This window comes from Megalobrama amblycephala, linkage group LG4 (assembly GCF_018812025.1).
Source record: "Megalobrama amblycephala isolate DHTTF-2021 linkage group LG4, ASM1881202v1, whole genome shotgun sequence".
NCBI classification, from domain to species: domain Eukaryota; kingdom Metazoa; phylum Chordata; class Actinopteri; order Cypriniformes; family Xenocyprididae; genus Megalobrama; species Megalobrama amblycephala.
In genome coordinates this window covers 51,315,045-51,336,876 of record NC_063047.1, presented here as the reverse complement: position 1 = coordinate 51,336,876, position 21,832 = coordinate 51,315,045, and the positions used below count along the sequence as shown (strand labels likewise).

General features: G+C 37.7%; 2 protein-coding genes across 6 annotated transcripts in view; one reads left to right on the top strand and one right to left on the bottom strand.

Annotated features, from left to right (window-relative positions):
- prrc2b (proline-rich coiled-coil 2B) overlaps positions 1-10,159 on the bottom strand; it is a 34,294-nt gene extending 24,135 nt beyond the window's left edge. For 3 of the 5 annotated variants that reach the window (XM_048189889.1, XM_048189890.1, XM_048189891.1), the window contains exons 1-7: positions 9,973-10,158; positions 7,125-7,303; positions 5,559-5,736; positions 2,626-2,728; positions 2,472-2,535; positions 2,227-2,370; positions 1,344-1,624 (exon numbers count right to left, since the gene is read on the bottom strand). In XM_048189889.1, coding sequence (XP_048045846.1) covers positions 1,344-1,624; positions 2,227-2,370; positions 2,472-2,535; positions 2,626-2,728; positions 5,559-5,736; positions 7,125-7,239 — 885 coding nt within the window. In that variant the 5' untranslated portion in view covers positions 7,240-7,303; positions 9,973-10,158. Of the gene's footprint in view, positions 1-1,343; positions 1,625-2,226; positions 2,371-2,471; positions 2,536-2,625; positions 2,729-5,558; positions 5,737-7,124; positions 7,304-9,972 lie in introns of all 5 variants that reach the window. The other 2 variants (XM_048189887.1, XM_048189888.1) reach the window with 1 other exon arrangement.
- A 3,612-nt stretch (positions 10,160-13,771) lies between these two features.
- On the top strand, positions 13,772-19,381 carry LOC125267861 (endothelial differentiation-related factor 1 homolog). The gene is made up of 5 exons (XM_048189886.1): positions 13,772-13,968; positions 14,435-14,486; positions 18,461-18,621; positions 18,839-18,932; positions 19,000-19,381. The coding sequence occupies exons 1-5, from the start codon at positions 13,891-13,893 to the stop codon at positions 19,059-19,061; spliced, it is 447 nt and encodes a 148-aa protein (XP_048045843.1). The 5' UTR covers positions 13,772-13,890; the 3' UTR covers positions 19,062-19,381.
- Positions 19,382-21,832: the final 2,451 nt, after the last annotated feature.

Below are 21,832 nucleotides of genomic sequence, written 5' to 3'. Positions count from 1 at the left end.
TTTCTAGTAGAAAAGTATTTGTGTGTTGTGTTCAATAACTGATATGCTGGACAAATACGTGCATTTCAGTGCATTTTAAAACAAACAGAAACATACTGCATACTGGGACAGGATATCTGCAAGTTTTTAGAATCAAATTCAAGGCTTTTTAAGACCTGCTCAAATAACATTAATACCATATGGGCGTGGTAGGGCGAGATCTATGGTAACATTCCAAAACCATAAAAGTCGACTGTAAAACCAAAAAACAAACAAGTTTTAAAAAAAATGATAAACCTCAAATTTCAGCCTTTGAACAATTTAAGAAAATGGACGAGTAAAAATAATAAATTATTTATATTAGTTTAAAATTAATTCCATAAGTAGTAGGTGGCACTTATATAACAGCAGAAATACAGCGGTTACCCTGGTACTTTTTAGAAAAGTAGCAAGTTTGCAGGTGTGATATGGTGAGCACCTCACACACAGGTTCTCGTCACATGTGCACCAGAAAGATTCATCCTTGTCCAGTCTCTGTGCTTTTTCTCTCTGAAAGTTATGGTCAATAAAAATGTCTGTAGTTTTAGTCCCCTCACACAAACGCTCATCAACGCGGGTGGCTATGTTTGTTGTTGCTCTTGTTCAGACTTCTTGTTTCTTTTTTTCCCCCATTGAAACAATGGCCCGGTTCAGAGTTGACATCTTGTGGACAAAGTAAAGTAGTGCAAAAACAATTCAAAGCGCATGTGCGAAGTGCCTGTACATTTTTGCGGTTAGAAAAATTGGGATGCGCGCATACACTACGCACTTTCTGTGCTGATAGCTACATTTGAAAAATAGAGGTATATTTTGGTCTTAGTATTTGTGCTACTTTATAATAAATTAAACGCAAATTATAATAAAAGTATGTTCATATTTAACATGACGCATGCCACACATTTAATGCTGATGGTCCAGGTGCAGCCCTCGGGTCGGCTGTTAAGTACCCCGGCTATAAATTAAACATTGTCAATTGATTGATTGGCATAAATGCATGTTATTCACTGATTGCGAACTGCTCTAAAACCATAAGCCTGTAAAACAAGCAATGATATTGTTTTTAAATTCAAATGTGCAGCACCCAAAATTAAATCACCTTTTGAAGTTTAATAATTATATTAGGCAATAAGGCGATTCCTTTTATTTTGCCCGCAAATTTAAGACCTCTTGAACTTGATAATTAAGACTTTTCTTATATCGTTTTAGACTTGCGGCCTTAAATTTGATAAAACTCAACTTAAAGCTTTGAGAGAGGGTCCCCGTGGGCCGTTCAAAAGTTTTAACTGCAAACATTTGCTCCCCAGATCAGATGTGTGGAGACTCACGAAGGCAGGCAGCATGTCGTGGTAGGTGGTGGTGGTGTGGTGCTGGTACTGGAGGGCTGATGGGGCGGCTCTGCGCTGCACGGGCTGAGCGGGTCGCAGCGACGGCTCCTTCAGTTCAGGGGACTGAGCAGCGGCAGTGGAAGGGGGCGAGGAAGAGGGAGGAAGAGGAGTGCTAGCCTCAGCTAAGCCGTTGCTCTTGGTGTCCGTGTCGCAGGGAGGAGCAGCAGACAGCGCTGGCGGCTGCAGGTTCCTCCCACCACCCTCCCTCCAGCTCGACACGTCTGACAATGACAAGGAAAGATCAGATCATTATACTAAGACATTATCAAATGATTTTAACATTTGCACATGAACAAAGTGCAAAGAGAACAGTGAAAACATCAAACAAACTCATAGTAATACAGAGATTGACTAGTGATGCACTGAAAGCCATTGGCACAAATATTTTTGCATTGATTACAGCAATGTCAATTGTTTAAATAAACTGACAACTGAACAGAAAAAACTATTTAAAGTCACCATGCAATCAATACTGACAACTGCTACTTTATGGAATATCGCAGTGTTTATTATACATAATTTATCGTTGCACATCTTTATTGATTTCAAAACATTCAAACTTTAAACTTTTTCAAATTTTCTGATCTACTTTCTCAAACCAACTTCAAAGTTTATCGTCAAACTTTACTCATCTAGTTATGGTTTTAAATTCATATTCCTTGTAATCCTGAATCATATATCTTCCCCTCCCTCTCTCAGCATCAGCTCTTTTCTCTGATGATGAGGGAGGGGCAACCTGTCATACAAGCCTGGAATTTCCCAAACCTGACAGCTCTGAACACAAATTATTGTGAGAGGTGTTGAGACGTAGAGATGGACTCACTCTGTGGGCGGAGGCTTGGTCCGGGCCCATACGACGGATCGAAGACGCTTCTTTCCTTGCCAACCTTGTCCTGTTCTCCTGCCGCTTTCAGCGTCGGAAATTCCTCGTGAGAGAAGGGCTGCAGTCGGCTTGAGACCTTTAAACCTGAACAACACACCCAGACAAATGTGAAACATTGCAACTAAACACACCTGATCATGCCACCCCTTTCTGAAAAACAGAGATAGGAATAAACTGATTTTTACCATCTTGATCTACTGCCTTTCCATTGGGCTGTGCCCATTGCTTTGGTCCACCTGTACTTGTGCTCTAGAGGAACAAATCACATCAAAACATCACGCTCGTCATCACGACTTAAACTCGAATCTCTCTATGAGGTGATGAAGGTGCTGTTTGTACCTCCTGGCTGGTGATTGGCATGGGCTTCTGAAGATTGGAGACAGATTTCTGTAAAGCCAGCGGTGGCTGCGACTCCGGCAGCTGTGCTGATGATGCAACGGAACTGCAGGAGGAAAAAGAGACGAAACTGCCAATCAGATGATGGCCATTCACATCCAAAAATAGAGCTGGATATTTTGAGAATAAAGTAAATTTAAGTATATATTTAAATAACCGGAAGAAGATTTCACCACACACACACACATCATTCACTTCTGGATTTCAAAAGTCTGCGTTGAAGAATTATAAGCTGTGAACCAAACCAACCAGATACAAGGAGAATCTTAACACTACAAACTTTGATTTCAAGCAAAAATGTATTTGAAAATCTTTAAAGGATTAGATCACTTCAGAATTAAAATTTCCTGATAATTTACTTACCCCCATGTCATCCAAGTAGACATGTGCCAATATTCAGTAATGCGATATCGCAATAATGAGTATGCACAACATTGTTATAATTTTTATAATGCATTTAAGAATACTTTCCCCATCAACCATATAAAATGCACAACACCACTGTATTCTGCATCAAAAGAACACGTGCTCAGATGTAAACAAGCTCAATGTGCATGAGAAGAGACGCGCTGAATTAAAGTGCACATTCACTCTCTGACAGCAGAGGCGCTGATGGAACAGCAGAAATGCAGCGGTTACCCCGGAAACCCTGCAAACAAGCAACTGCACTAGTGAAGTTTTTAAAATGCTTCAAACAGCCATTCAATTTTTTGTAATTTCAATGTTGTTCATCACAGCACCAAATACTTAAAGACTTAATAGGCTATTTATTTTCAATCTTAAACATTTTTATATTTTAATCTGGACTACAACATCCCCTAATGACTCAAAATGTTCTGATTTGTTATTGTTCAGGAAAACTTTGAGACATACAGCTTCATTAGCTAACATGTTAATTCATAAGTATTTTTCATTGTCAGTTTGGTAATAAAGCATTAATTATTCTTAGTTAATGTTAATTTCTTAGTTACGGTTTAATAACATTGCTACAATAAAAATAACTTATTTAATGATTATTTAACAATGATCAGTTGTATTTCTTAACATTAACATTATCTTAGTTAATGCATTAAATAATGAGACCTTATTGTAAAGTGTTTCCTGTTGTTCTTTATAGCTAATTCTTTTGCACTTAAATCTGTTTGAAAATTTTACTCTATATATTTGTTGTGTATTGTATTATTGTATTTAAACATTCAGAGTTATTTTTGTTATTACAAAAAGAGTTCTTCAACTTGTTATACTATGACAACACTTTTTTTTGCAACGTATCAATATCGTGATAATACCGTATACCGTGATAAAAGCTTCAGCAATTAATCGCAACATGAAAATTTGATACCGTCACATGCCTACATCCAAGATGTTAATGTCTTTCTTTTTTCAGTCGAAAAGAAATTATGGTTTGAGAAAAAAAACATTCCAGGATTATTCTCCATATAGTGGACTTCACTGGGGTTCAACGGGTTGAAGGTCCAAATGTCAGTTTCAGTGCAGCTTCAAAGAGCTCTACATGATCCCAGACGAGGAATAAGAGTCTCATCTAGAGAAACCATCGCTCGTTTACTAAAAAAAAAAAAAAAATCATATACTTTAACCACAAATGCTCATCTTGCACTGCTCTACGATGAGCCACACGTTATATAATCATGTTGGAGGCGGAAGTACCGCGGTAGGGCAAAAAACTCCATCTAATTTTCTCCAACTTCAAAAATCGACCGACACCTTTTTTGTAAAGGCTGTTTGACTTAGTCTTTGCATATTCGTTTTGTAATCACTTCCTCTGTACTTCCGCCTATTACAGGCGTGACCATTACAACGTGATTATGTAATGCGTGGAGCATCACAGAGCAGTGCAAGATGAGAGTTTGTGGTTAAAAAGTATATAATTTTTATTTTTTTTTTAGAAAATGATTGTTCGTTTCACTAGATAAGACTCTTAATCCTCGTTTGGGATCATGTAGAGCTCTTTGAAGCTGCACTGAAACTGACATTTGGACCTTCAACCCGTTGAACCCCAGTGAAGTCCACTATATGGAGAAAAATCCTGGAATGATTTCCTCAAAAACCTTAATTTCTTTTCGACTGAAGAAAGAAAGAAACATCTTGGATGACATGGGGGTGAGTAAATTATCAGGAAGTTTTAATTCTGAAGTGAACTAATCCTTTAACGCTCCTCTTTACTGACAACAGATTTCTAAATGATTCTCATGGGAATTTGGAAAGATGGTTGGCGCCCGTTGCGCTCCCAAATGCAAAGCAAATAACACATTTACTCTGCATCGAAACTGCAAATGAACACAGTGCTGTGCTTTACTCTGAAACATGTAGCACATCAGACTATGCATTTGTATAATTACATCACAACAATAGCGATTTGATGATTTCATTAAGCCATATCATGTTCCGATAACCATGCATTATTACCTGGTAACTTTATGAATTTTGACAGTAATTCTGACGTAACATTTGGTAATTAAGGCCATTTTGCGATTAACCAGAGCGATTAACCTTTTTTTTTTTTTTATCTCAGATTTACGCAATCCAAACTTCTCAGAAAAATCACATCCCTGGAAACACAAGACTGACACTGTGTGATGAGCATCTCCCTTTCTCTTTGCAAACATGCCTTTCTTAATATAAGCTGTCCTGCATGACAATCACTGTGACCTACAGACACACCTGCTGTAAAAACACACACACACACACACACACACACACACACACACACACACACACACACACACACACACACACACAAAACACTCTCTACCGCTCACGATCTGTCCTTCAATCCACTTCTCACACAGGCCACAAAGCTGCAGTGCCGTTGCAGTTGCTAGAAATGTTTTACTGAGAATGAGCCTGGGCCTGACCTCTTTGGATCGGGTTGATCCTGCTTGTTTGCCCATCCTGTACCGTCTTTGGGCACGATAATCACGTTGGGATCGTTTCCTTTACTCTCAGATTTCAGACTCGGCAGGTGAGCGGGAGGCGGCATGCGCCGGGCAGCGGCCACTTTGCCAAGACTCTGTAAGCCATGTCGTGCAACAACTGCAGGAGATGGGAGAAGAGAGAGACTGTCAAAACCATCAAATATACAGGGGAAAACATTATGTACATCACATCACACGAGATCTACTGCTGCTTCAGTGCCGCTAAACATGGTGTGACACATATCTGGATGGGACAAATGTGAACAGATTTGACATTTAAGGTAGGGTCCTATGAAATCAGTGAAGAGCTGTGAGTTTGTGTATCTGCCAACAGATGAAATGCTGCTGAAAGGGATAGTTCACCCAAAAATGAAAATTATCCCATGATTTACTCACCCTCAAGTCATCCTAGATTTATATGACTATCTTCTTTCAGACAAATACAATCAGAGATATATTTAAAAAATATCCTGGCTCTAATGGTAGTGAATGGGGGGCATGTTTTGATTTGCTCTATCCTCCGAGCTTCCGCATTCGTCATTGTGTCGGGTCAGAGGTCACTCTTCCACCGCAAATTCATGCGTATGGCCATCTGCCGAAAGCTAGTTATTATAATAAATAAAGTTTAAAAATAGATATTTTTCCTCACAAAAACTAATCGCTTCGCTTTAGAAAGCCTTTATTAACCCCCGGAAGCGTATGGATTATATTTATGATGGATGGACGCAATTTTTTGGGCTTCAAAACACACTACCATTATAAAGCTCGGTTTGGCTGAACACCGTTACTGACAATCCTCATTTTGGCTGCGTGAGATTCTCCAGCTTTGTTGTTGTTGTGCTGTTAAAGCTCCGCCCTCTTCTGGAAAGGGGGCCGGGAGCAGCAGCTCATTTGCATTTAAAGAGATACACACGAAATTGGCGTGTTTTTGCTCACACCAGAATAGGGGCAAATTTGACAAGCTATAATAAATGATCTGTGTGGTATTTTGAGATTGAACTTCACAGACACATTCTGGAGACACCAGAGACTTATATTACATCTTGTGAAAGGGGCATTATACGTCCCCTTTAAATATATCTCCAATTGTGTTCGTCTGAAAGAAGAAAAGCCATCTAGGATGGCTTTAGGGTGGGTAAATCATGGGATAATTGTCATTTTGGGTGAATTATCTCTTGAAGTGACTCTCAAAGCAGCTCTAAAGATGAAGTTCGTGCACTCGTATAGTGAGACACAGACGAGTGTCACGCACACTCGAGTTTGTGTAGTACAGAAAACATGCAGACTTTAAATTTAAGTAGCCTTTTTGTGCCTTATCAATTGCAGAAAACATGGGATAAAACATTTTAATAAACGACGATTCTAAGTCTGAGGAACACAACATCTATTTGAAATAACATTGCAGAATGTAAACTGTTAAGTGAATGAGTGAATAAGAGTATTATTTACTCCCAGAAACACTTTCATATGGATGTCATGTCTGAAAATTGAGTTCTTGAGTCTCACCTGTGGTTTTCTGAGTTTCTATTGACTTCCCTTTGTACTTGTCAAATAGGCTGAGTGATGAATACTTGCTTTTCCCATCCTTGGACTTGGTTATTTGCCCCAAACGATCGGACATTGCGATGTAATGTCATCGAGTATGGGAATTTTTCTTTGCACCTCTTCCTCAGTACCGTCTGTTTCTGTGGAAAGACACAACCATTAACATAAGTAGAAGAACCATCAATGTCTCTCCAACACGACCTCTGAACTATAATGCCACAAAAACATCTTACACCCAGGCACAAGAGGATCTGGTTCAGACACATTTCAAAGCTTGTCAACAACAAAACACAATCTTGGACGGAATAATGCAGTGTCCTGCTGTCTCAAGGATTATGTGAAAACGCTACTACTCAGACCTAAAATTTTCATGCTTCACAAAGGATAAAAATTCATTGTAAAAGTTAAAATATGGCAAGCAGAAACTCAAACATGCACCAATAAGGTTGTTCTCGCGGATCAAGAAAGCATGTTTGAGCTTCTGTTTACCTTATCTCATGTGCGCTGATCAATGTTTTTAAGTGAATAAAAGCATAAATTAAATATGATCACCATATAAAGTAATTTTGTCTCTTCAGGAGATTAAACCACTCAAATGAAATCGATTTGTTTTACAATCTCTTTATGAAATTGTTTTGTTTACACAGACTTTCAATGGAAGAAACTTCTCAGATTTCAGTAAAAATATCTTCGTTTTGAGGATGAAAGAAAGTCTTAAGAGTTTGGAGCGACATGAGGATGATTTTCAGATGAGCTAATGGTCTAAAGGAATAATTCTCACAACTAGAAGCTTGCAATGTCATTAATGTTACTTTCTGTAGTTTTCACATCTGCGTTTGTGTCCCATGAAGCTTTAAAGATTAGTCCATTTTTAAATAAAATTTTCCTGATAATTTACTCACCCCCATGTCATTCAAGATGTTCATGTCCTTCTTTCTTCAGTCAAAAAGAAATGAAGGTTTTTGATGGAAACATTCCAGGATTATTCTCCTTATAGTGGACTTCAATGGACTCCAAACGGTTGAAGGTCAAAATTACAGTTTCAGTGCAGCTTCAAAGAGCTTTAAACGATACCAGACGAGGAATAAGAGTCTTATCTAGAGAAACCATCACTCATTTTCTAAAAAAAAAAATACAACTGTATATGCTTTATAAACACAAAATATCGCATTGCACGTGCTTCCGCTTTCTTCAAAAAGCTTATGCCAAATGTCTTACGCCTTCCCTATTCAACTTACGGAACGAATGCGGTGTCAGTTTCATTTTTTTTTTCCGTAAGTTGAATAAGAAAGGCGTAGGAGACGTTTTGAAGAATACGGAAGCACGTGCAATGCGATATTTTGTGTTTATAAAGCATAAACAGTTGTATTTTTTTAGAAAATGACCGATGATTTCTCTAGGTAAGACTCTTATTCCTCATCTGGTATCATTTAAAGCTCTTTGAAGCTGCACTGAAACTGTAATTTTGACCTTCAACCGTTTGGAGTCCATTGAAGTCCATTATAAGGAGAGAAATCCTGGAATGTATTCATCAAAAACCTTCATTTCTTTTTGACTGAAGAAAGAAAGACATGAACATCTTGGATGACATGGGGGTGAGTAAATTATCAGGAAAATTTTATTTAAAAGTGGAGTAATCCTTTAAAAACGACATGAGGGCAAATAAATCATTTTCAGCTTCAACTTCAAGTGCAAACCTTCGATTTACACCAAAACACACTCAGGAAACATGTAAATGTTCATTAGAGAAACAAGATTCACAAGTAGGATAACTCTCAAAAGCTTTCAGATGTTATTTATTCTCCTAGATAGTTGAAATGAAGCCTCAGAAAAGATGTCTATCAATTAATAGTCAATTATGCACAATTACAAGCAACTAACCCTAAACCAAGCCCTAACCCTAATTATACAGTAATTACATTTTAATCAATATTACTCAGTACTTGTAACAAAGACACCTTAAAATAAAGTGTAACCTTTAAATAAAGATCAAATGCGTCAACACTAACACACAAAGCTTTATATTTCCACTCTAGATAGATAGATCATCATCATCATCAGAGACAAACTCAAAATCAACATGACAGAGAGCGAGACATAAATGCCACACGAGAAAAACAAATAAACGCTGACATACATGAACAGAAAGATCTTAAAACGCCATGATTATGAAATCAACGTGATTTATTAGCGAAATATGAAACATCTTGACGCCAGGCTAAATAAAGCCAACACATCTGTCACGATAACTGATAAAAGCCAGTCTTTAAACAGCAATCATGTGTTAGTGATACAGCAAAAGCGTTATATTCATCTCTCGATTAAAACACGAATAGAGCTAGTGATTGAGCAGCTAGCATGAGATGTAAACAGAAGCTCTCCAGCATCATTACTGAACAAACAGCTCACATCACACACATTAAACCAACACGATCACACACTGGAGTGTGAGAATATACGCGTGAGCGCTGATTAACAGCGATATTTAAAATAATCTGAGAGATTTTGACAAAAAATGTTCTGAGAGCTTTAGCAATGCTACGGAGATTAGCCGCGAGCCGCTTCTGGGGTATAAACTTCAGCAGAACCGACGAACGAGCTTCAAACCGGGACAGAATCGGCACTTTAATTAACATCAGCTAGTATAATGAGCAATCAAAGCGTTAACGAGGGTTTTGTGTGGACTTGTTGATGTGAGGCGATTAAAAATGGCTGCTCTTCAGAACAAAGCGACACAAACACTCAGACATCCTGCGACAAACCGACCCAAAACACACAAATAACCGCACAGAGCGCGCGAATAACTCACCGATTGAGCGTATAACTGTCACTGCAGATCACATATATCGATATATTTCCACCGGAGAGAGAAACTCGGCAGGATGGATGGAGATTTCTCTGTTTTTCTCTGTTCGCTTGTTGTTAGTTTTTCCCGGCCTGAGAATGAAGCTGCTGCTGCCGCCCAGAGCGGATATGACGTCACTACAGAGCCACAGCGACGCCTGCAGGCCGCTGCATGAGCCGCACCATAAAATCAAAATGGACAATTCTTGTTTTAAAATGGAATATTGCAATTACTAATGATTTATCCGTGTACATCGCTATTGTTTTAAATTCATGTTTATCTTTGATCAAAATCTTGTAGCGACATCTGATGACGTTTACTAGCGCGAGGGCGGGGCAACCTGTCACTCACATGAGATCCACCAATAGCAAACCACAACCATCTAACGATCCTACTTTTGTTCTTGTTCGAGAAGCCGTTCACTCAGATATGGGAAGAAAAGATGATCGCAAGTTCATTTTCATGCCGAGTTTTGCTTAAGCTCCCACAACACAAGCCAAATGTTTGTAATTAATAATGTTCCCTTGAATGCTGCATTAAGGAATCAACGTAAAGTGTTGATTGATTAATTAATTAAAAAATATATAATAATGGCCTTAAATGATGACACACTAAGCGATGATACAAGGTATTCCTCTTGTTTTTCGAAACAATGGAACAAAAGTTTGTATGTTTTTAATTAGAGATGCATCGATATATTTCAGCTGATAATCGGTATTATCGATATATAAAAGCAAATTTTCACACTATTGTCTATCGGCCGATAATTTGAAATAACCAATAGTTAGGGCCGATATATCCTGTCAATCAAAAGAGGGCAGAAAAAAATGCATGGCAAAATGCTAAGAAACCAGTTTGATGTTTAATATTAATAGTAATTTTATTAATTAATATCATTCAGAAAGTTACGAAATATTAATTTAATCTTCAGAATTTAGTTGTTAATATTAATTTGAGCAGCGTGTTTGTTTACAACTGATGCCACTTACTCTGAAACAAGTTGATGAAAAGGAGAGAATAAAGTGTTTATTTGCATTTCTTTCAAAATATAATAATTAAAAATATAATGATTAATTGACTATATATGCACGGAGCGTTCTTCCGCATTAATATAAGCCAGCTGGAAAACTTCCGGTGAGATGTCATTTGCTGTTGTGTTGAGCATCAGTAGTGTAATACTTAGTTTATAATCAGAATATTAAATAGTCAAGCATAACATTAATTTAGTTATTCAAACATAAGACGGCATAACAAATAAATAAATAAAGACGTACTTCAGTGTTCCTCCTCGGCTAAATTAAATTCGACCATCAGTTTTCACACTTTTATGTGAAAAAAAGCTTCAAAAATTAAATATTTATTGTGCACTTTAGCTAAATTAATTGAATAAAATGAAATCCTGAAATCATTGATCTCGCTTTCTGTGTCATTCATTCACAAGAAAAGTTATTGTTTTCATGAGATTTTTTGAGTATTTCATAGGCCTACTTCACATTGACAAAATGTATTTTTAAACCTAGTTATTAGGTTTAAAAATACTGATATATGAAATTGTTTAGAAATTGCTGATATATGCGCAAATAAATACTTTGCCGCCACCTGCTTTTATTTAATTTTTCCTTTTTTATTCAAAATATTCACAAATTTGTTGACTATATAGCAGATATGTGCAAGTGTATGTGTTTTGCTGTTTAAACACCAGCCAAAGCGCACAAGTTGATCACGTGATGTGTTGAACGTTCTAATGGTGCGTTCAAGTCCTAGTTGGTATTTACGAGGTGGGAAGTCGTGTTTACGACGGTAAGTGCGTTCAAGTCACTTTTGTCGTAGTAAAATAGCGGTGTACCTTCTCTTAATTAATTACACAAAAATACAACACTTCTACTTCAAGAAAGTAAAGCACAAAAAATGTGCATCGGTGTGTTTCGCTTTGTTATGTTTTTAAGTAATTTATGAAGCCACTGTAACTTTATTGTTACATATTATGTTATCTTATAATGCTATCATATTTTGTGCAGGAAATTAGCCAAATTTGTTGTAAATAGAAAAGCCTGACAATTTCACCGCTACCTAAGTTGTATTCCTCCATGTTTCTCACTGACACGCCCCCAACTCGTACAGATCGTGGCTTAAAGAAAATCCCGAGCTTCCCACTCGTGTTTACGACATTATGGTGGCGTTCATGTGCGTTCAGCTCATAATTACGATATTTCCGAAATGACTTGAACACATCATAATCACACCGGTGTGATCGTACACGTCAAAGGGTTAATTATACGTTTTATGTTTTTTAAAAACACATTTGCAAATACTAAATGCGCATGATTTTTTTTTTTTTTTTTTTTTTGAGGAGGCACTGCTTTGGGTACCTGATTGGATGGTTGTGGTTTGCTATTGGTCGATCTCATGTGAGTGACAGGTTGCCCCGCCCTTGTGCCAGTAAACACGTCATCAAAGGGACACGAGAAATTATTTTGAATTAAGATTATGAGCAGTGTTGCCAAGTCCTCAGTTTTCTCGCAGAATTGGGCTACTTTAAAGGGTTAGTTCACCCAAAAATTTAAATTCTGTAATTTATTACTCACCCTCATGCCGTTCCACACCCGTAAGACCTTCGTTAATCTTTGGAACGCAAATTAAGATATTTTTGATGAAATCCGATGGCTCCGTGAGGCCTGCATAGCCAGCAATGACATTTCCTCTCCCAAGATCCATAAAGGTACTAAAAACATATTTAAATCAGTTCATGTGAGTACAGTGGTTCAATATTAATATTATAAAGCCACGAGAATATTTTTGGTGCACCAAAAAAAACGAAATAACGACTTATTTAGTGATGGCCGATTTCAAAACACTGCTTCAGGAAGCTTCGGGGCATTATGAATCTTTTGTGTCAAATCATGATTCAGATCGCATGTCAAACTGCCAAACTGCTGAAATCACGTGACTTTGGCGCTCCGAAAGGGTGATTCGACACACTGATTCATTACGCTCCGAAGCTTCCTGAAGCAGTGTTTTGAAATCAGCCATCACTAAATAAGTCGTTATTTTGTTTTTTTGCCGCACCAAAAATATTCTCGTTGCTTTATAATATTAATATTGAACCACTGTACTCACATGAACTGATTTAAATATGTTTTTACCTTTATGGATCTTGAGAGAGGAAATGTCATTGCTGGCTATGCAGGCCTCACTGAGCCATCGGATTTCATCAAAAATATCTTAATTTGTGAATTTCTGAAGATGAACGAAGGTCTTACAGGTGTGGAACGACATGAGGGTGAGTAATAAACTACAGAATTTTAATTTTTGGGTGAACTAACCGTTTAAGATTACGAGCAGTGTTGCCAAGTCCACAGTTTTCCCGCAGAATTGAGCTACTTTAACACTGTTGCCGCGGGTCGTTTTTCATGCCCGCAGGTTGAAACGACCCCAAATAACATGATATTTAACCCCTGGAATGCGAATTTTACCAGGCGAACCCCGCCAAAAATGCAGATTTTACCGATTTTTACCAGGGGAACCCCTGAAATGCGATTGGGCTAGTTTTGAGTAGCAATTGGGCTGGTTTTGTTATGAAAACCTGGCAACCCTGATTATGTGGCACATTAATAAAAAACGAATGATGTGCACAGATAAATCATTCATAATAAATACTGCAATATTATATACCATACAGAACTAATTTTTTTATTTCACGCTGACTTTGAAGGCTGTCAGTGAGGTGCAGTTCCGGCGCTGGTCTGCGGGTGTCGCTGTCGCTTTCAGTGAATCTGCTCCAGTGTAAACAGCGTCAGCGGATCTGTGTTGAAGTGCGCGACAGTAAAGTGCACTCACTCACTCACTCACTCATATACACACACACACACTCACAGAGACGGTATGGCCGACAGCGACTGGGACACGGTGACCGTGCTGAGGAAGAAGGGTCCGTCTGCCTCTCAGTCCAAATCCAGACAGGTGAGTCCGCATGATCCGGATAACAACCGAGCGGAAGTTCGGCTTCCTCCCCTCAACTAGTCAACATGTGGCGCGTGCTGCTTGTCCTGGCATCTAGAATATTCTCTTGATAACAGTGTCTGCTGATCTATAACAGGTCTAGACAGTCACACATTTCATTTTCATGATATTATTGTTGTTTGGACAAACAGAAACAGTCTCTGATTTGTAGGATGACAATAAAATTACTAATGATATGTTAAAATATTGATATATCAATGTTAAGATACGAATTAAATGAATTTGACAACACATTTAATGATTTCTTCTGCTGTCTCAGTTTGAAAAAGTCATCTTTATTTACCTCTGCTTTGATACAATATGTATAGTGATAAGTGCTAAACAAATAAACTTGAATTTGCATTGAAAACAAATGTGATGCATGGCAATAAAATGACACTGATGATATGTGAATATGTTGTTTTAGGCGGTCGCTGCTGCTCAGAGGCGTGGAGATGAAGTGGAGACCACCAAGAAATGTAAATAATATTAATACTATTATACATCTTGCAGTTTGATCAAATGTTGGACTGATCTGTTGATTGATTTAATGGTGTGTTTCTGACAACAACAACAACTAAATGAACCTTCAACCTTTAATCCCACACCTCGTCATCATCTACAGTAAAACTACAACTCATGACATCTGTCACTTTAATGACATCAGATGAATCGTCTAATTATATCAATATGCTTATGTATTTAATTGATTTTGTATTTCTGCTGCTCTTTGTGTCGTGGTCAAAAATGACCTTTTTATTTCAAAGAAATGAATGTACTATATTTTAGTTAGTTAATGTTTTTTTATTTAATATTTTGTATTTTTAGGGGATTTTATGGTACTAAATAATATTTATTTAGTAGTTTTAATCTATTTATTACCTGTTAACCAATTTTTGAGCATAGAGCTGAAGATTAAACTTCCAACTTAAACTGTCATAAATCTTGAATGCTTTGGACTTTTTAAAGAAAACACTTGGAATATTGCTTTATTTAAGTGAACGTAAAGGATTAGTTCACTTCAGAATTCAAATTTCCTGATAATTTACTCACCCCCATTTCATTCAAGATGTTCATGTCTTTCTTTCTTCAGTGGAAAAGAAATGAAGGTTTTTGAGGAAAACATTCCAGGATTTTTCTCCATATAGTGGACTTCACTGGGGTTCAACGGGTTGAAGGTCCAAATGTCAGTTTCAGTGCAGCTTCAAAGAGCTCTACATGATCCCAGACGAGGAATAAGAGTCTTATCTAGAGAAACCATTGACCATTTTCTAAAAAAAATAAAAAATGATATACTTTTTAACAACAAATGTTCATCTTGCACTGCTCTGTGATGCAACACACATTATGTATTCATGTTGTAAAGGTCACGTGTGATGTAGGCAGAAGTACCGTGAAAAACTCCTTCTCATTTTCTCCTCCAACTTCAAAATCATCCGACATCGTTGCTTTACTTTTCTTTTGTAAAGGCCGTTTGACTTAGTTTATGAATGTTCACTTTGTAAACACTGGATCGGTACTTCTGCCTACGTCACACATGACCTTTCCAATGTGATTACGTAATGCGTGGAGCATCACAGAGCAGTGCAAGACGAGCATTTGGTTTTAAAAAGTATATAATTATTATTTTTTTTAGAAAATGACCGATGGTTTCTCTAGATAAGACTCTTATTCCTCGTCTGGGATCATGTAGAGCTCTTTGAAGCTGCACTGAAACTGACATTTGGACCTTCAACCCGTTGAACCCCAGTGAAGTCCACTATATGGAGAATAATCAAAAACCAAAAACTTAAATTCTTTTCGACTGAAGAAAGAAAGACATGAACATCTTGGATGACATGGGGGTGAGTAAATTATCAGGAAATCTTAATTCTGAAGTGAACTAATCCTTTAAGTAAAGTTATAGAAATTTAAGTTTATTGTTATGAAAATGCACAAAAAAAAACTATTTTCAATTTTTACATGAAATACATATTTTCCAAAAACACTTAAACTGAGAGAAATTTTTTTTAAAAAGTAAAAACTAGTCAAAAATGACTGAACAGCACTAGAGGGTTAGGACTTTAGGGTGTGTTCACACGTCTGGTTTGGTGCTCTGTTAGTGCGGTTCATTTGAACATGTGTGAACCCTGCCACCCGAACCCTGGTGCGCACCAAAAGCTTCCAAACGAACTCTGGTGCAGTTCGAATAATATATAAAAACAAAACAAAACAAAAACAGGAAGCTGAGAACCTAAAAAGGACAGAATGCTCACACATATTGGTTTTTGCCCATCACAGTTCAGTACAGGCGTCAGAACCGCGTCTCTTCGCAGCAGATCATATGAGTGTGTGACGGAGTGATTCCTGTCGCTGCTTTGACTCCTTTACACATTTTATAAGCTCTTCATGCGTTCTCAGCTGCTCAACATACCATCACATGTAGGCTACACACATAAAACAGGCACATTTATCTCAGCACACAGCTGTGTTTTGGATGTTTGGTTAGTTCAGTCTCAAAATAGGCAATAGGTCATAAACGCCGACCAATCAGATTGTAAATGTGTCCCTGTGCTTTTAGGTTTGGTGTGTTTTGGTTCAGTGATAAAAATGCCAATCTGAATGCCAATCGGACCAGCACTAAATGTTTTTGAGGTTTTTTGGTCCGAACCAAGTGAACTGAACTAGAGGTGTGAACACACCCTTAAAGGGTTAGTTCAGCCAAAAATGAAAATAATGTCATTTATTACTCACCCTCATGCCGTTCCACACCCATAAGACCGTCATTCATCTTCAGAACACAAATTAAGATATTTTTGATGAAATCCGATGGCTCAGTGAGGCCTGCATAGCCAGCAATGACATTTCCTCTCTCAAGATCCATTAATGTACTAAAACATATTTAAATCAGTTCATGTGAGTACAGTGGTTCAATATTAATATTATAAAGCCGACGAGAATATTTTTGGTGCGCCAAAAAAACAAAATAATGACTTATTTAGTGATGGCCGATTTCAAAACACTGCTTCAGGAAGCTTCGGAGCGTAATGAATCTTCTGTGTTGAATCAGTGGTTCGGAGCACCAAAGTCACGTGATTTCAGCAGTTTGACACGCGATCTGAATCATGATTTGATACACTGATTCATAACGCTCCGAAGCTTCCTGAAGCAGTGTTTTGAAATCGGCCATCACTATATAAGTCGTTATTTTGTTTTTTTGGCGCACCAAAAATATTCTCGTCGCTTTATAATATTAATATTGAACCACTGTACTCACATGAACCGATTTAAATATGTTTTTAGTACCTTTATGGATCTTGAGAGAGGAAATGTCATTGCTGGCTATGGAGGCCTCACTGAGCCATCGGATTTCAGCAAAAATATCTTAATTTGTGTTCTGAAGATGACTGAAGGTCTTACGGGTGTGGAACGGCATGAGGGTGAGTAATAAATGACATTATTTTCATTTTTTGGTGAACTAATCCTTTAAGTACAGTCGTTATGGTGCGGCTCAAACTGACTCTAATTGGATTAAATACAATTCCCCAAAAATCACACCATGAAAAACAAACAAAATTTAGGTAAAATCAGTTACCCTTTAATATTAAGACTTCTCACACTTTACTAAAATAACTAAGAACATGATTTTTAAAACTCTTAAAAAAAAAACAAACAAAAAAAAAAAAAAAACATTTTTCCCACAAATTGAATATTATAAACAGTATTGTAACTTTTTTTTAATTTAAGCATAATAAGTGAGCAAAAGTGCTTACCTGTAGCTCAAACAGTAGAGCATGCACAAAATCACTGGTTCGCTTCCTGTGAAATTAGCATGAACTTATAATAATGTGTTTGCAGTGCATGTTTCTGTGAATGAAAGTGTCTGTCAAATGCATGAATGTAAATAGAAAAATAGGGTAGTTGAGAAACTGACATAATACATCAAAACATGTTTTTATTTTAGGTCTGTGCAGCTTCCTTTAACCATGACATATACAGCTCAAAATGACCTGCTAACATCATAATCATAATACTAGATGTTTCGTACGCACATTTCATAATGTATCAGAGTGTCAACACTTTGCAGGCATGTTCATGACCTTAAATTAAAGACTGCTTGAAAAGTTTATTTGTAAGTCGGCATGAAAGGGAAATTGCGCTCATCTTTTTTCCTCTATTGTGCTGTATATCCGAGTGAACAAGAACAAATGTCGGGCGGGGCTTGATTTTGTCTGTGTGGAATTGATTGGATGGTTGTGGTTTGCTATTGGTGGATCTCATGTGAGTGACAGGTTGCCCCGCCCTCATCATCAGTGAAGAGAAGAGATGTCGCTGAGAGGGAGAGGGAGTTATTCTGATTCAAGATTATGAGGAACATGAACTTTAAAACGATGATGTGTGTGGATAAATAATTTTAAATAAACACTGTAATATTCCAAAATTTCATTGTGTTGTCATCGTGTGCCAATCTCAGGGTCGGCGGGGCAGAATAAACAGCATCTGGTGACAAAGAACACGGCCAAACTGGACCACGAGACGGAGGAGCTTCACCACCAGCGCGTGCCATTGGAAGTGGGCAAAGTGATCCAGAAAGGCCGACAAGACCAGGGTCTGACCCAGAAGGACCTGGCCACTGTAAGCCGGAGCGCAGCCATAGTCAATCTGAGCCGTCCGTTTCACAGCTCATGTGTTTAATGATCACTGTACAGGACCGACTGATTCAAGCGGGTATTAAAAATAAGATGAGACAGACTAGAGTTCTTTTCTCACAATTGCAGGTTTTTATCTCAAAATTCAGCCTTCTTTGAGTTTACATCTCAGAAATGTCATGTTCTGTGTTTTTGTCGAACAGAAAATCAGTGAGAAGCCTCAGGTCATCGCCGACTATGAATGTGGGAAGGCAATCCCTAATAATCAAGTCATGGGCAAAATCGAGAGAGCCATTGGTAAGCATCACGTCATAGTGTGCATTAAGGTTTGTTGCGTTCATCTCATTACTCTCACCTTCAACAGGTTTGAAGCTTCGTGGGAAAGACATTGGGCAGCCGCTGGAGGTCAAACCCACGAAGAAATGAAGACAAAGCCTCGAAAATCAGCCCTGGCTGAGGTCACTGGAGACGAACACCCAGTGTCAAGCTGCATAAAGAAATGACTCTCAAAATAAAACCAAAGTGCTGTGATGCATTTTAGCAATTCCTTGCTTTGGCATGAAGTCTTTCTCTTGTGGAGATGATGAGGCCGTTAAGGCAGAGATCACTTTAAGTGAACCTCTGATTTATAATCATTTAGAAGCATGTTTTGTTTTTGCTCGATGCTCGATTGTGGCCTTGATCTGACATGTTCATGTCTTAAATCTTCGTCTTTTGACAAAGGCTTGAATAAAATCTGAAGCATTTGGCAGCGTCATCATTTCAGAAGTATTACCAAAGACTATAGAATAACACAATAACACTTGTATTACTATTGAATGGGAGAAAGTGCAACACGGAATAAGTCCCGCTTTCTAAATAATGAGCCAATCGGCGATTGGTAAAGTCATCACATCACTGCAGCGGCCTGATAGAAGCTCCGGTTCCTATAGAAACAGTCAGATGCGTGCCTCCAGAAATGAGACACAAGAGACATGCACTTAGGACTGCGCATGCGCATTAGCTTGATCCAGCCTGAAAAATACAATTTTTTGTCATGATTTGAGCATTCAGAAACACAATTTGAGACAGTTGTTAGATTTCATTGGTGATTTCAAATATGAAATTTAATCGAAAGCTTGGCGAACAGCTTTGGAGAATGTGATGTTTCCCCATTCAAAGAGATATGAGCTGCACTTGGATGTCCGAGAGGCGTTTCAAAGATGGCCGCTGAGTGAAATGACTTGTCTTAAAGGGACTTTGGCAGTACTAGCTGGAGAGATTTAATTTTTCCCAAAAATGTTAATCTTATTGGACTAAAACTTTCTGACTTTGCTCACACAGGTTATAACAACTTCCCAGTTTGTTTATTTATTTATGTGTTCATTTTTGGGGATTTTTTTCCACCTTATTTCACTTGCGGTGTTCTGAATCAAAAATGACCTGCCTACAAAAAACTGCTTGTAAATCTCGTTATGCTATATGATTTCCAAACATTTGATTCAATCGTTTTGTCAACTTATTTACTGTCAATCAGCACAGGTTTTGTATTTCTTTGTGAAGCTTTTATTGATTTTAAGTTTATGCTCCTAAGTTGTTGTTTTTTTTTTTAGGTGAATAAGGCTACATTCACACTACGAGCCTTAAGGCCAGATTTACTAAACGGGGCGAATACCAGTAAATTGACTAGCGCAAACATTAGTAAATTGCATGGCGTGATTCATTTAAATACTCTCCTCCCATAAATTTTGCCTCTGAGGGAAACTCCTACAAATGCATATGCAATAAGGTCAGCCGCAAATACAACTCAGTCCACACCTTTTCAGCGCTAATTTTGTCTTTAGTAAACCCGACAGTAGTTTTTTAACGGCAAAAGGGTTTTTGCTGGCGCAAGCTGTTAGTAAATCTGGCCCTTAATGCTCAATTCTGATTTTTGCTCGGATCTCATTTTTTTCTATAGCTGTTCACATTGATGTTTTAAATGTGGCCAATATCAGATTTCCAGTGTGAACAGATCATGGTTCTGAACTGACCTGCATGCGCAAAAGAATGATACAAACGGGGTTGCCAGGTTTTCAAAAAAATCCACTCACCAAAAACTAGCCCAATCCATTCAGTGTGGTATCGCGGTAAAAATCGTGAGTTAAATATCGCATTAGTGCGGTCGCTTCAACCCGAGGCAACAGTGATAAGGTGACCTAATTCTGCGGGAAAATCGCAGACACAGCACGCTGTCATATGGAAGTAAACACGGAGGGCATTAAAGTAAGCGATTACGCGTTTATTTATAGTGTGATTTATAGTGATTTTAAAGGTGGGTCATTTTTGACCCGGAACACCAAATAAGGTAAAGGAGGGCAGACTGGTTGCAAAATAATAAGGATTTAGACATGAATACATTTGCTATACTTAAAAACCAAAACTGTGATTCAAAAAACTCCACAATTTTTAATTAGTGTTCAAATTTTCCACTGTATTAAAATCACATTTGTACACTCAAGAGTTCACACACAAAATAGAAAGTCTTCTAGGAGAGAGACAGTGCAACAAGATATAGAAAAATACAAAAACATTCTACAAGGAGAAAACGGCAACAACCTCTAAAACCACGAAACACAATCATAGGATTCAAACAAACTGAACCCTGAACAACCACAGTGTTGATCAATCTGTTCACAAGTGTCTTTCACTCATGTTCAGTGTATCACAGCAGAGAATCAAGGGAGATGATGAACTTGGACCATTTATTGTACCCAAAACAAAACTTGTGGAAAACAAAGGGAACATTGATCAGAACATTAATTCAATGATTCATCCTGAAATGTGTTCGGGTCAATGGGAAGGTTGATATCAGCTGAATGATGTTTGTTGTGCTGCTCATCTTGGATTAAAGGCCTGTTCACAATAACTGTGAGGTTTAATAATCGTTCTTCTAACTCTAAGAGAATAGCGGAGTCCACACCACAATTTTAATGATAATGACACAGAGGAATGATAAAAACATTGACAGCCAATCAGAATCCATCCTATGGAAGCCCATTTCCATCACACAAGAAACAAAATAATGACATTTTGAAATTATGACAGTGTCATAATTATGAGATAGTCAAAATTGACAAAAATGTGAAATTATGATGTACAAAGTCATAATTATTAGATTAAAAAGTTGAATTTATGATATACCAAGTCAAAATTTTGAGATGAAAAGTCAAACTTAC